Raw genomic sequence first — 14,679 nt, forward strand, 5'->3', positions numbered from 1 at the left:
CTGTCTTTATAAAATAGTTTAAATGACCTCCTACCCAGAAATATAAAAATAGAACAAATGACTGTAAGAACTTTTTTTTTTTTAGGTACATAATTATAAAACTGTTTTTCAGTGTTATGAGGTCTTTTTTTTTGGTAATTAAATTACATGAAGAATATAGAAATTTCATTTTAAACATAACACACAATTTTAACACTTCTGTTCCTTAAATATTTTTAAAAGGATCTCCTAACTTTTAAAAAAGCAAGATTAATAAAAGATTAACCAAGTAATAGTTTCCTACCCTTTTATCAATTCAATTCACCATTTATCAAACATCTATTATAGGTCTTGTACTGTATAGGCAAGGAGGAGATTAAAAATAAAAAAAGGAATTAAATGTGGTCTGCTCTCAAGGAGTTTATAATTTCATAAATGAGAAATGCAAATGCCCAGCAATCTATAGTAGAAAAAAAGATTATAGCAAATACTTGAAAGGCGATTTTTTAAAAGTGCTTAGGGCATATCAAGAAATGGATCCTCTGGTCTATAAGTCTGTTCTTGTGCCAGTACCAGGCAGTTTTCAGAACCGTGGCTTTGTAGTATAGCTTGATATCTGGTATTCTGATCCCTCCAACTTTGTTCTTCTTTCTCAAGATTGCTGCAGCTATTCAGGGTCTTTTTTTATTCCAGATGAATTTTTGGAGAGTTTGTTGTAGGTCTTTGAAGTATGCTGTTGGTATTTTAATGGGGATTGCATTGAATTTATAGATTGCTTTGGGTAGTATGGACATTTTAATGATGTTGATTCTACCAATCCATGAACTGGGTATATTCTTCCATCCTATGTAATAAAAGCATAATATGCAAATTGACCGAACGGCCAAACAGTGGAACAACCATCCGGACGACCATCCAGGACCACGCTATGACACCCACTGGTGCCAGGCCAGCCAAGGCAAGTACAATGTGATTGGTTGGGGGCCTGGCCATCACCCCATGATCATCCTGCAGAGGGAGGTCCAGGCCACCGGCCAGCAGGGCAATCAATCGAGGGGCTCCATGATCGCCCCAAAGAGGGAGGCCCAGACCACCGACCAGTGGGCTGCGGTGGGTGGGCGGGGCCTGCCTATGTGAGGGAAGCCGGGTCCTGGGTACCAGAGGGAAGCCGGTGCCAGCAACTGGGGGAAGGAAGGCCTACTCTTGCACAAATTTCATGTATCGGGCCTCTTAGTTTGTTTATGTTTTCCTCTATCTTTTTTCCCAGCATCCTGTAATTTTCTGAGTACAGAAAATTATACCTTCTTAGTTAAATTTATTCCTAGGTATCGTAATTTTTTTGTTACAATGGTAAATGGGATTTTTTAGTTTCTCTTTCTGTGAGTTCATTATTGGTGTATAAAAGAGCCATAGACTACTGGGTGTTAATTTTGTATCCTGCTATAATGCTGAATTCATTTATTAAGTCTAGTAGTTTTTTGATAGAGTCTTTAGGGTTTTCTATATACAATATCATGTCATCTGCGAATAATGACAATTTTACTTCTTCTTTTCCAATTTGGATGCCTTTTATTTCTTATTCTTGTCTGATCACCATGGCTAGTACTTCCAGTACTATGTCGAACAGGAGTGGTGAGAGTGGGCATCCCTGCCTTGTTCCTGTTCTCAGGGGAAATGGTTTTAGTTTTTTCCCATTGAGTATAATGGCAGGGGAGGGTGTGGGGGGGATAAGAGATCAACCAAAGGACTTGTATGCATGCATATAAGCATAACCAATGGACACAGACACTGGGGGGATGAGGGCATGTACCGGGGGGTGGGGGAATTCAAGGGGAGGTCAATGGGGGAAAAAGTAGACATATGTACTACTATTTGTAATACTTTAAATAATAAAAAAAGAAATAGATCCTGATTAGGAGGGCTCAGGGAAGTTTTCACAGATGATGCAACATCTGAGCTGTCAAAGTTCTGGTAGAATTTCAACAGATGAAGAAGAACATTCTAGAGAGTGAAAAGACTAGTGAGGGATAAAAGAGAGAACACATAGAATTGCTTTTGGTTTGATAAAGATCTAACTCTCATACAGATCTTTTATACATATAAAGGATGTGATGTCCCTAACTCCACTACTGCTTAAGGTGATCTGCTTGTCAGTCGATTTCTATCTCTTACAAGGAGAAAGCATTGGCTAACCTACTTATCTCTGGAGATATAAGAATTTCTGACACATGGCTTGCAACCAATTGGTAAGCATATTTAATGAATGGTTACCACCCCTTCTGAAGGGCTTAACAAAGTCATAAATGGTCCTTGAGCTTCCTTCATTGTTTTCAAGACAATTTCTGGAATTTCTTAAAGAAAAACAAAAAGTCTTTTCCATCAGGCACTGGTCACTAGTAAAGTTCCAAGTTACTCAAGGTCACTAGTCATGACCAAGCAGTCATGAACTGTATGGAACAGGAGAAAATCTTAATAGTCATTTGATCAACTTGCCTTTTATAAAAAGTAAACTCAATCTCAGAGAGGTTGAGTGATTTACCAAAAGTCACAAATATGATAGATTGTTGACTTCTGCTGACACTTTTCTTCCCCACCTTCACTTCCCTGAGTTACTCTTCCAGCATGGTGGCAATGTTATCAAGGTTCTTCATAAATTGTTGTTGAACTTTAGCCAGATAATGAACTAGCTCTAGTACATATCATTAGTACCCTCAATTCTGAATAGATATCTCTATTTTTATTATTTTAAACCAGGAAGAATGATCTTTTAAAAAGCCAAAATGTTTAAAATCTAATGCAATGTATTGATTTTTATAGAAATGTGTAAGTATCAGAGAAGTGGTTTTCAATTCCAACTTTACATCAGAATCACTGGGGGAGCCTGAGAGAAATTGTTCATCCTTCAAATTTCCATTTGACTGGTCTAAGGTAGGGCTTGGCAAGATTTTCTTGTTTGTTTTGGTTTGGTTGTTAAGCTACAGCTATCATTTACAAAGTAGATACAAAACTTATCAATCTTTGCTCAAATCAAATCAAATTATACATGTGTATACTGTAATGACTTGAAGTCCTTATAATTTCCCAAAAGAAGCTTTAAAAAAGTTATATCCCAATCCTCAAATGACTTTCTTCTATAACTTCATTTGTGGCCTAATCAGATTGAGTATGCTGAGCTAGAATAAACAGAGTCTGAAAAATATGAGTCAACTTTAAAGATATGTATTTTCTTATACTTTTTCAAATTATGGGGGAAAGGGAGGGGGAAAATAGTTGTTTTAATTGGGATGATCACAAATTGCATATATTCAAGGTTTGATCTAGAACCTGCCATTTAAAAAATTGAGAATAACATTGGTTTAGATTATAGTGCTATGTGCTATTTAATATGTATTAGTTACTAATTCCTAATAAATGATCAGTTCCTCATATAACTTTATTAAGATTTAATTATTAAATTGCCAATAGCATCTTTAGCAAGTCACATGTAAACAGTCCTTACCCTTAGCTTTCCTCACCAACTTCTCTAATTAGTTTTTCCTTCAGCCATTTCCCCATTCCCGCAAGTTGTCTTTCACCTTTTGTCCATGCCCAAAACTGTTGCTATACTTTCTTCCCACTGCACAACTCAATATCCTCTTAATTAATGCAAACTACCTCCTCCTGATCTAAATATCACATTCCAATTGCTCAAGTGAAATCTGATTTTCCAGATGGTCAAATAATAACCAGCCCCACAAATGAATACCAAAAAACAAAAACCAACCCCTTCAAATAGGCATGGGTAAGACTGGATCCCAGCAGCAGGAGGATGGATGAGAGAGCAAGGTTCCTGATGAGTTTGCAAATAACAAAATAAGAAGCAAACCTTTCTCTCCCTGGCCTGCAGCACAAGAACACCTGCAGAGATGGCTGGTAGAAATGATGGGTAAACATAAAAAGCATATGCATTTAGGTACTTATGCACATCACCATTATATACCAGCAACACCTCCCAGGTGACAGCTCAACAACAGTGGCATTCTGGCACAGAAGAATAGATTTCAAGAAAATATAATTATATTGGGGTAAAATTGGGGGTTTTTGCCCATCATTATAAAAATCCTATTCCACATGTTATACTGTTCTCACTCCATATTTCTCAAAATAAACAGTACAAAACAGTTTCTCCTTAGGTTCTTGTTACTGTGATGCTGAAACAAAATAAAACAAGATAAAAATAAAACAAGCATTTATGTCTTGTATGCACGCATTAAGGACTTATTGAAAGAACACCACATGATAAATAAATGTTCAATATTATATTTTCCTGATATTTTAACTGCTTAAATGTTATTGACAGAGAATTTATACCTATATCCAAAAAAAATAAAAATCCCCAAAGGAATTTTGCATATTTACTGTATGCACTAGCTCAATCTAAGCATCTATTTCTGAATAAGATTCTTTAGTGCTATACTATCTTGCCATCCATAAGTAAATTCATATTGACGACTAGTTGATTACTACTCTTAAAATTATATAAAACATATTTCTCCAATTAGGAAACACATCATTTAAATGTACATTCTGAGTACATTTAAAATCTCTCCAGAGAAAAAACAAGCACTGTTCATGTAGAGATATAAAATCCCAAAGCTGGTGTTATTTTATCCTTCTAGTTTGTCTGACAAGGATACCGGCCATTCAGGGCTATATTTGGGTCATATCAACATTCCACTCAAAAATGTTGCTTAATCTCCTGAATAATGCAAATGAAAATGCCTCTTTAAAGGAGAACTTTGCACCAACACTACTGGCTAGGATACCACGGAAGAGGGGAGCGGGGGATTAGACCCACATCTTTTGTAAATTGGGCCTAAAATTGACTCCAGATTTGTGACTCATGAACAAAAAGTCAGTTTTAATATAGATGTGCTTTAAAAAGAAAAAAATGGCCATTATTCTTAACAAGTTACATACTCGGTATTATTCTTTAAAAATGACTCATAAAATATCTTTTTAGGTACTTAAAGTCATGAATATGTTCTACTCCTTTACCTCTGCTTGAATGTAATTTTTCATTTGCCAGGAAAGGATACATTTTCTAACTAACCCCGTTAACCTAATTACTCATAAAGAAATACCAAAGGCGTCTCTGACATCGATACCTTCACAAAGAAATGTAACTGTGCACACGCACAAGAGCTTATTCCATCCAAGCAGATCACCAAAACTGTAATTTTTATTTAAAAGATTCCTTCTGGTACATGTAATTTCTAGCAGTAAAACTTATCAAAGGAACGGAAAGTTTGCAAACAGTAAGACTGCCCTACCCATATTATGATTTCTTCATCCATATACTTAAATTCAAAATATTGACTTAAGCTTAAAAGAATAATAGTACTCTGTTTATTTAGTTGTCTTTGTGTGATCTTAAATGGGGATTGTAATGAAAATGCAATCTCTTAAAGGGAACCTTTTATCCTACTCAGAATAATTATCTTGTAAGATTAAAATCAGTGAATCATACCTAATTAAGATTTATAATTTAACATCATTCGGTATATGATCTAAGAAAAAGAGTTTACAATCTTCAATTTGAAATGGAAAGTGAGAAGAAGTGAAGAGAAATAAAACAGCTATTTGGGGCATACCAATGCACTCTATTGCCACATATTTACCCAGATTTCTGGTTTAATTTTTTTTCAAGCCAAACACATAATGTGAAAATATAACATACTAAAGGATAGAAGTCAGGTGGGAAAAGAAGGGTTCCAATTTAAATTATGCTATAGAATTTGTAGATAGCTTATACAACATAGAATATTTAAAAAGTGTCTATTGTGGCTAAACTGCCTATTAAAATATTTTGACTTTACAATGTCTTTAATGCAAAAGACTCATAAACTGTGGGGTGAATTTATAATTGAATGGGACACTTGTAATAGTTATTTCCAATCCTCCTTTCCTTAAAGGATGTATCTCCTGAGAAAGTAATGCCTTGTTATTACACAGGGCAAAGATTTTTCTTCTTAGAAGGGCTCATAGATAGTATTTCTCTCCACGATGCCTAACAAGGCATTCAAAATAAGTTCAATATGTTTTCTTCTTCAGAAACATCTTTAAAGCCCCCCACTCTCACCCAGTCTTGGGTTACATAAATGGACAGTTACTTTTCTGAGGTCTTTGATATTTCTCTTCCTGGCAGAGTCATCTGATGTGAGAAATATCTTTTGAAAATAAATGGTACAACTTCAAGTGCTCTCAGATCCATCACTTGCTGGACATTCCATCGTATCTCAGTTTTGATTTGAAAAAGCTGCTTGACTTCAAATTTTAGTTTTAGGTATCTCAATGCAAGCTTGATCTCATTGAGAAGTACCTTGGGAAGCAACAAGGTAAAAGTTTTGTCCACCCATCAACACTGAATGTTCACACCAAAAGGGAAAGGAGTCATAGAGGATGACTACATGGTTCAGGGGGAAGGAGGTTACTCTAATTCAAGTTCAGAAACCAAGTTCACGCAGTGAATATAGCATACTGCGATGTTAAGGAAAGAGTTACATTCCATCTGTACCACAGCTGTCACCACCTGTTTATGTAACTACAATGCCACTTCCTCATGTCAAAATCTCAATACTGTTACTATGATAACGAGATAATTATTTGTGTTTGCCCCTCTCCCCCGACTAGCACTCAATGAGTAGTGCTCTTATTTTGTAATAGTCAGGATTTTCTGCCTATAGATAATTCAGGATTCCACATTAATAATACTTATTTTACTTGTGCTTGAAAACAGGTGTGTTAGTGCCGGTGCATGCCAACAGGGAAACTGCCGGGTTCTTATTACAAATCTTATTAAAATCCTCCCCGATCCCCTTTCCAACCATCCTGTGCCTGGGGAATACCTACCTAAGCATGTACCTGTGAGCAAACAATTCCAAAACACAGTGTTTCTCCTAAGAATATTTGCAAAATTCATGTGATATATGGGAGCACATGTCAGACAAAAAGCAACATGAGATAAAGGAAAGTATTTCAGCCACCACTTCATGTACAGAAAGAGTAGAAGATACCTGAAGGTCCATTATCCCATCGACACTCTTGCTCCACCAGCTCTAGTATCTCTTTAGGAAGAGGCACATGGAATTGCTGTGGAATCGTCTGTCTCCAAGTGGGAAACCTGTGACTTCCACACAGCAGGCCCCGGATGAACGTGTGGGGGTGGTGACGGCAGGGCTAGCGAGTCCCCTGCAGGCCACAGGGTCCCCCATGGAAGGGCCCTGCGCTTGTTCCCATGCTCTGCTGATACTGTCTCGAGTTCTTAATAATTTTTGAACAAGGTGCCCCACATTTCAATTTCACACCAAGTGCCAGCATTGCATAGCCAATCCTTGGTGAAAGTGACAACGTGTGTTATGGTAAAGACAATAAATCAAAAGAACAGCAAAAAGTTGACAGCAACATCCAGAAACTCATGGCTCCACATTACACTACTTTGAAATTTTTATTTTGAATTTTGCTGTTTCCCTGACTAATAATTCCTCATGAACCGGAGCATGTAAGTAGAGGTCACTCATCCTCAGATGAGCTTACTGTCACATGTACATGGCATTTAATCAATTGTCAGTTGCTTAAAAAGCATCCAATTGACATAAGGCAAACAGTTGAGTGGGGGAAAAAGACTTTTTTTGGTGAGTGAAGTAAAATGCAGTTTCTTTTCTCTTGTTTGAACTATATCCACAAGTGGAACAGAAGAACTATACTAATTACCAGCAGAAATAAAAACTCACAGGAAAGGAAATGAGTAAAGCTACTTTCAACATTAGGATCCCAGGGGAAAAGAAAACATTTTATAGGTATTCTGCATGATGTATTCTGTCGTAAAAAAATTCTTTGTGAGTTATATATCACCAATAACTTATAATAGAAGCTTGTCATGATATGAAAACGAGAACAAAATCCTAACAGCAACAAATTTTCCAAGATTATATTTAAAAATACGTTCTACAACAGATTTCCTCCCATAAAAACATGCACGCTTAAGTTGGGTTGCAGGGTAAAAAAAAAAAGTTTAACCTTGAGCTTTCATATAATAAATAATAGTTCTACTTTCAAGATATATCAGTTTCAAAAATGATTGGAGGCAGTGATACTATCATTGTTTTGTGAAAATCATAGTAGCTCAAATATAAGCAAACATATCCCTTATACCTATATTTAACATAAATATATCTGAATTAAAATTCTTCCTTGAATTTGCTGCTTCTAATATACCCCGCAACGACAGCCCACCATATGCAACGTTAAGCAAAGTGTCAATATTCAAGTAACAAGACAACAAGCAGATTTGTTGCATAAACGATGTAAATATTATTAACAGAAAGTGCCATATGATATCTCATGTGTGGATGGTTGCTGATCACCTATCTGTTCCGCTGCCTCAGTCTCTCAGCTGAGATTTCGTCAACAGGTACCGCACGCATGTGCCGTGCGGAGGCAGAGCCGTCTGTGCGGCTGCCCTGGGAAGCAGCTCACCCACCTGCTTCTGCTTCGCTTCAAACTTATCAGCACAATGTATTCTTACCCTACTCCTGCCGACCCCTTGCTCCCACTCTCTGCATTTCTTGTAGTAAGCCTCCCTCAAGTACAATTGTCATTTAAATACTGACATCGAAAATAGCAAAAGGATCACTCATCAACAACCATGTCAGAGCACCTATGCTTGAAATTTCTACCATAAATTGAATGAAAAGTTAATAATAAAAGTGCAAGTGTAGAAAAAAAGTAATAAAATAAAATCCAACCATGAAAAGTACCTGCTACACAGAAATTTGTTTTCAGTCTTTGAAAAAAAAAAGGACTGTTTTAATAGACATAAACTTTAGGTGGAGTGTGTGTGTGTGAGAGAGAGAGAGGGAGAGGGAGAGAGAGAGAGAGAGAGAGAGAGAGAGAGAGAGAGAGAATTGAAAAATGGAACAATTTTTGGACTTGCAGTCTTCTAAGTAGTACCTAAAATATTTTCCAAGTTTAACTGATTTTAATAAAACATCAGCTCTTGTATATCCCAAAAGAAAGCGACAGTTATATTAAATTTTTTCATTGAAAACACAATTTCCATTGTTTCCTGTGCCATTTACTTATTCTAGTTTATCAATGACTCAAGATAGAAAAGCAGATATGCTGATTAATCAAGTCTTATTGATCATTATTTCACACAAATGTCTGCAGAACACTTTCTCCCAATCACAAATTTATAAATCAATTTAAATACCTGGTAATTAAATTTATTAGCTCTATAACAGCAAATGTGGTACTTTATATAAAAGCAGTATGTGAAATCTGTACTCAAGAATATATTGATCAAAGGCAAAAACAGCAAACATTTCTATTAAAGCAGAGTCTAGGACCAGACTAGAAAGTACTAAACATCACAGCCTGCAATTGTTTCAAGTACACCTAGCAATTCTGCTGATTTGGGACCAGTGAAACTGATTACTTAATGAGGCAATCATTCAAGGCATCCAAACAGACAAAAATAGGGAATCATTAGCATAGCCGTCTTCACCTTGAGATAAAAAATTTTGAAAAATGTTGCAGACACTTAAACTTTTGGAATCTGACCCCATGCTTAAACTAAGGGGGGAAAAAATCTAAAAAGTGACAGCCAAAAATTCAGGGGGAAAAATAATGTATCTATAATTATATTATTCATTTATCTTCTCAGGTAATATTTTCGACTATCTTAGAAATCTCAAGTTTTATACAGATTTTTCTCTACAGATTCTTGGAAGTACTACTTCTTTTCTCCCCTCTGGCCATACTCTTGTGCTATCTAAAAGTAATTAATGAAATCTCTGCGCTCTTGTATTTCTGTCATAAGTACCTGCCTACAAAAAGATTTTCAAAGTCCCTGCCCAACATGAATAAAAACACAAAAAAAGATTTTCTATTTATGGGGAAAAAAAATGGTACTGGAAACTGAGCCACTGAAGTCTTTAATATAACTAAAGAAAAACACACTACGTTTTCACTCAGAAGATACCAGAGACAATTTTAAGAATCTCACTGATGTGGTACAGCCAGGAGAAATAAAAACTATTCTCTATTTTTTAAAAAAAAAAATGGTTCCTGAAATAATTCCAAAGAGGCCCTACAAACTGTCTTTTTAAGAGAAGAGAAAAGCAAGTCAACTCACATATACAGCTTCCAAACAGAAGTCTTACCCTCTTCCAGGAAAACAACAATGAGACTGTATTGCCCTGCTATGATTCTTTCCTTTCAGACATGATTAATTAGCAAGTATTACACTTCCCAAAACTCCCACCACACTCTTTGTGGTCTATCATCCTAGCTGTTGATAGACCCATATGAAAGAGCAAGTAACCACTAGCGGTATAAGACAAGTATCCAAAAAACTCTTCTCTCACATCTTTGCCTCCCAAAATGAAGCAGGCTGCTTTTAACACCTTTCTCTCTCTCTCTCTCTTTCTCTCTCTCTCTCTCTCTCATAAAGAAATCACATTTTTAAAAACATAGTCATTTTCCTAACAATACCTTTTAACATCTGAATAAGGCATGCAACATATTCAGTATTTGCGAATACATGACACATTTAACCTGTTCCCTACCTATATTTTTAAGCTGAAGTTCTGAAAGCCTTGTGAGTCCATGTAGTTTATATTGATAACCATCCACATGCACAATTAAGAAACAATAGAGAAAATGTGAGCAAGCATGTTTGGGAGAATGGTTTTTATAGGAAAAAAGTTTATTTTCCAAATAAAAGCTAGTATGTCACACATGCAATGGAGACAGGAAATAGAAATAAAGGATTAAAAGAAAAGACAAAAAGAAGAGGGCAACTCTAAAATGTGAATGAATGTAAACTCTGATCTCTGTGTATTGCTCCAAAACACTCTTTCAAGATAATTTTCCCTTTAATGCAATCAATTTCCAAACTGTCCATGTGAACCAAGAAGCCAGCCATAGCTGAACTTGCTATAAATATATATTTTAACAACCAACCATTTATAAAGACTCGGGTTTCCCCTTCAACTTTTCAACTGTTGTGTCCAAAAAACTTCACCCATAGTACAATACTAATAAATAGATCTTGGTTCCAGGAAACATTTTAAAAAATCTATTCTGGTCAAAATATCCTTGCTTTTTTTCTGTTGTATTAAATTTAGGATCAAAAACATCAAAGCAGCTTCCACCTCGGACCTAACTTTTAGAGGATCAATGTGACAAGGCAGTCAGTCCCTGATAGATGTTTCTCTTGATAAACGACTTGTTCAAAAGAGACATTGTAGCTTTCATTTCCTGACCACAACACACTTTTAATTTGCAACAGCGGAGCTGCCAGAGTGTGAGCACTTGCCCACTTTCCAGCCTTTTAGGTTTGTAGCCCTGGTTCCTTTAGGCCAAACATCTGAGACAAAATCTAAAAATAATCCGAGTAATAGAATTACAAAACAGGAGCCACTAATGCCACTTTATACATATACACAAGTGTCTACTTTATAGATACAGATATAAACTTTTTCTCCCCGAATTCTAGTGTAGGATAGCAAGGGTCCTGAGCGAACATCATTTGCACAACAGGCATTTAAACTCTCAGGGAAATAAATTATGTGACTATTAGTTAATAGTAAGCAGAGCCTGGGTGGGGGGCAATTTACACACTTAAATCTGGTGTTAAATGTCATGAATTATATGATTGCCTAACCCAATGTGTTTTTTACATATTATTGCAATGGTTATCATTACGACTACCCAGAAATCACACTTAAGTATCAATAAGGTAAACAGTCAAACCATCCAATTTCTGCTCTCAGCACATTGTCTGAGCTCCGATTTAAAATTTATAAATGTAATATCCTCCTCATCACAGGCAGCAGCCCAATCTGCTCTGAATATATATTACAGCTTTAACATCACAGAGGGAAATCGCCCATCTGGCAATCCCATTCGCTCCAACAGCTCCGGGGGAAAAAAAGCTGTGCTCTCTCCTCCTTAAAACATTTCTCAGGGCAAATTATGTGCATCTAAAATAAACAGTCTTCTTATTGATCGCTTCAAAGTCAACAAGTTCCAAATGCAAAATTCAATCAAATCCTTCCTATCGGGTAAGAGTGGTGTGTGTTTAGCTGGATAGTCACCAGAGTCCAACCAGAAGTGAATGTCGCGCAACGGTTCTTGTAGCCCCTTTCCTTGTATTCACATTTGTGTTATGAGAGAGCAGTAACCACTGCCACATTACAGACCCCTGGCTATCGCCCCACTGCTATTTGTTTCTTTCATATTCTCCCTTTTCCTTCTTTCTCTCTTTTCAGGGTGAATGCATGGTGGTTGGGTAAATGTACCAAAAAAGAAACAGTGTAGAGTGGACATATCCTTTGGTTATGCAAAATACTTTTAACATCTTTTTGTTGTTGCTGTTCCCTCTTAGTCTTAATTGAATATCACAAAGTGTACACACGGCATGGTCACAAGAGCTATTGAAAACCCCCTCTCACTCCATTTATCTGACCTTTTTTATTTTTTGTAAAGAAAGAGGAAAGAGCGATTTCAAACAAAGTCAATTTCAGTGCCTGATTATTTAATTCTGTCACAGGTTAAAAGTAAAAAGCGCTGACAGGCAGTCAAGTGAATGGCAAGCAAAGGAAAAAAAAAACTACCACTGTTCCTTAAAAGGCATTAAGGATTTTAAGCAATCAAAATATATTTTTTATGTTCATGTAAAAAATATCCCTTCATAACTCACTCCCCAAAACACACACACACAGACACACACACACACTCAGAAGAACTGATTACTCCACAAAGTGCAATCATTGAGAGAGCCCATAGTCCAATTGCATTAATAGATTGAGAGAAAAAAATTCACCCAGTTCTGTGTGTGTACATATATATATAGACATATACTTTCATTAGTAAGCAGTCTTTCCCTACACTCCCGCCCTCTCCCCTTTTCACCCAGCTCCCTCCCCAAAAACCCCACACCGAGTTTAACTAATTTACATACCATTTGACTTCAGTGGTTATACAGTGCATTACTAGTAACATGCAACTTTGGGATTACCGCTAAACCCATAAAAGTGCACTCCAGTAATCTATTACTCAAAACTGAAATATATAAACATGTGATAGCAAAAATAAACAAGCATTTTGACAGATTAAAACATACATTTTTTTTAAAAAAAGGAATTATATATCATGAGCATCTGCTTCCCAAACAGGGTTTTCAAATGGATGGATCATGCCATTTAATTTGTCTTTCCTATTTAGATGCAAAGGAAGTAAATTCCAAAACTGACATACCATAAACACTGGTGCTACTGATCATTTCTTGCTGGCAGCACAAAAAGCTGAATTGGATTTCTCACAAGCAGGAATTCCAAAGGTTGCTTTTCATTAAAGCCACTTTTCCTCTCAGCTATCAAATGTCACTGCCTTGAAACGTGGGCCCTTTCGTCAGGTATTCATTTAACCTACATGCATATAATTAAGGGGGAAAGCAACATCAACAAAAAGGGGATCTCAGATCACAGGAGAAGAAAGGGAAAAAAAGCACATGACCAGGAATGCAAGTCCATGTCAATTTCACTCACTCCCATTGAAACTAACAAGAGCTCCGGGAGGACGGTAATAGGATCAGTGGATTGTATATACCATTAAATTATACATCTTTCTCTCCCGTCCCCGGCCAACAATACGCCCACCACGCTGTACCCCCTCCAAGATGATGTGCTTACATTTTTCTGCCACCGATCTTCTGACATGATCACGTTCCCCGAGCCACGAGATGGTAATTTAACCTCAACTTTCTGCGTGTGCAACATTCTTATTTACACTTCTTATTTACTTAGAAGTTAGTTCCCGAAGAAAGTCTAGCCCCACCCTATGGCTCCGCTTTCTCCTTATTTTTTTTTTTTTGTATTTATTTTTGAAGTAAAAAGATAGTAATAAGTAAGCACAAGATAGCGGAAAACGAGATTCTTGCCATCGCGAACTCTTAATCCCCCACTATTGTTACAATGATTAAGCAGCAAAAACATGCATCCTAACGTTTCAGGGCTACTTTGTACGGAGAAATTAGACAGCAGGTTGGCGTGCCGAATAGAAGCGAGTGCACATGCAATTAAATGTTTACGACACAACTCGAAGGTCTCCTTCTATTCCAGGTCTTGGATTTATTTATATTCTTTTAAAATAAAACAAACAAAAAAAACAAACACACACACACACACAAATTTAAACAGCTGGTAGAAAACTACGAAGCTCCTCTTACCTGAACGCGCGGAGCGAAAAGCCGATAGGTTAGCGTCGCATCGATCCGCTGTGTTTGCTGATGAATGGGAGCGAGGGTTAAGTGAAGGTGCCTATGATTTGAAATCATTCCAAGTTTTTGAAGGGAAGACGGACTGCAGCCTCTGCCATGTTGGAATTTCAAACCCAAAACAGCTGCTTGCGAGGAGCCAGCATGCCAGAGGCTGGGCGCAGGCGCAGAGCGCCGCCGAGCCAAATTCAAATCACTTTCACACTAAGAGCCAAAGATCAGTTTTCAAAGGCGAGAGGGAGAGAGACGCGGCGGCGGCGGAGAGGGAGAGGAGACGGGAGGCAGTGGCGAGAGGCGGGCAGCGGGAGGACCGGAGGGAGCGGGAGAGGCGCCCGGAGCCCGCGGAGCTGGCGGGGGAGAGAGGGAAGCGGGAGGCG

General features: G+C 37.2%; 1 protein-coding gene across 1 annotated transcript in view; it reads right to left on the bottom strand.

The window, feature by feature from the left end:
* The window catches only part of FIGN (fidgetin), a 125,861-nt gene extending 111,208 nt beyond the window's left edge, over positions 1-14,653 (bottom strand). Inside the window, 2 exon segments of the mRNA XM_005859382.2 lie at positions 14,255-14,275; positions 14,278-14,653. Of these exon segments, the coding sequence (XP_005859444.2) occupies positions 14,255-14,275; positions 14,278-14,362 (106 nt within the window). The 5' untranslated portion in view covers positions 14,363-14,653.
* Between the last annotated feature and the right edge of the window lie 26 nt (positions 14,654-14,679).

This window comes from Myotis brandtii, unplaced genomic scaffold (assembly GCF_000412655.1).
Source record: "Myotis brandtii unplaced genomic scaffold, ASM41265v1 scaffold125, whole genome shotgun sequence".
NCBI lineage: Eukaryota > Metazoa > Chordata > Mammalia > Chiroptera > Vespertilionidae > Myotis > Myotis brandtii.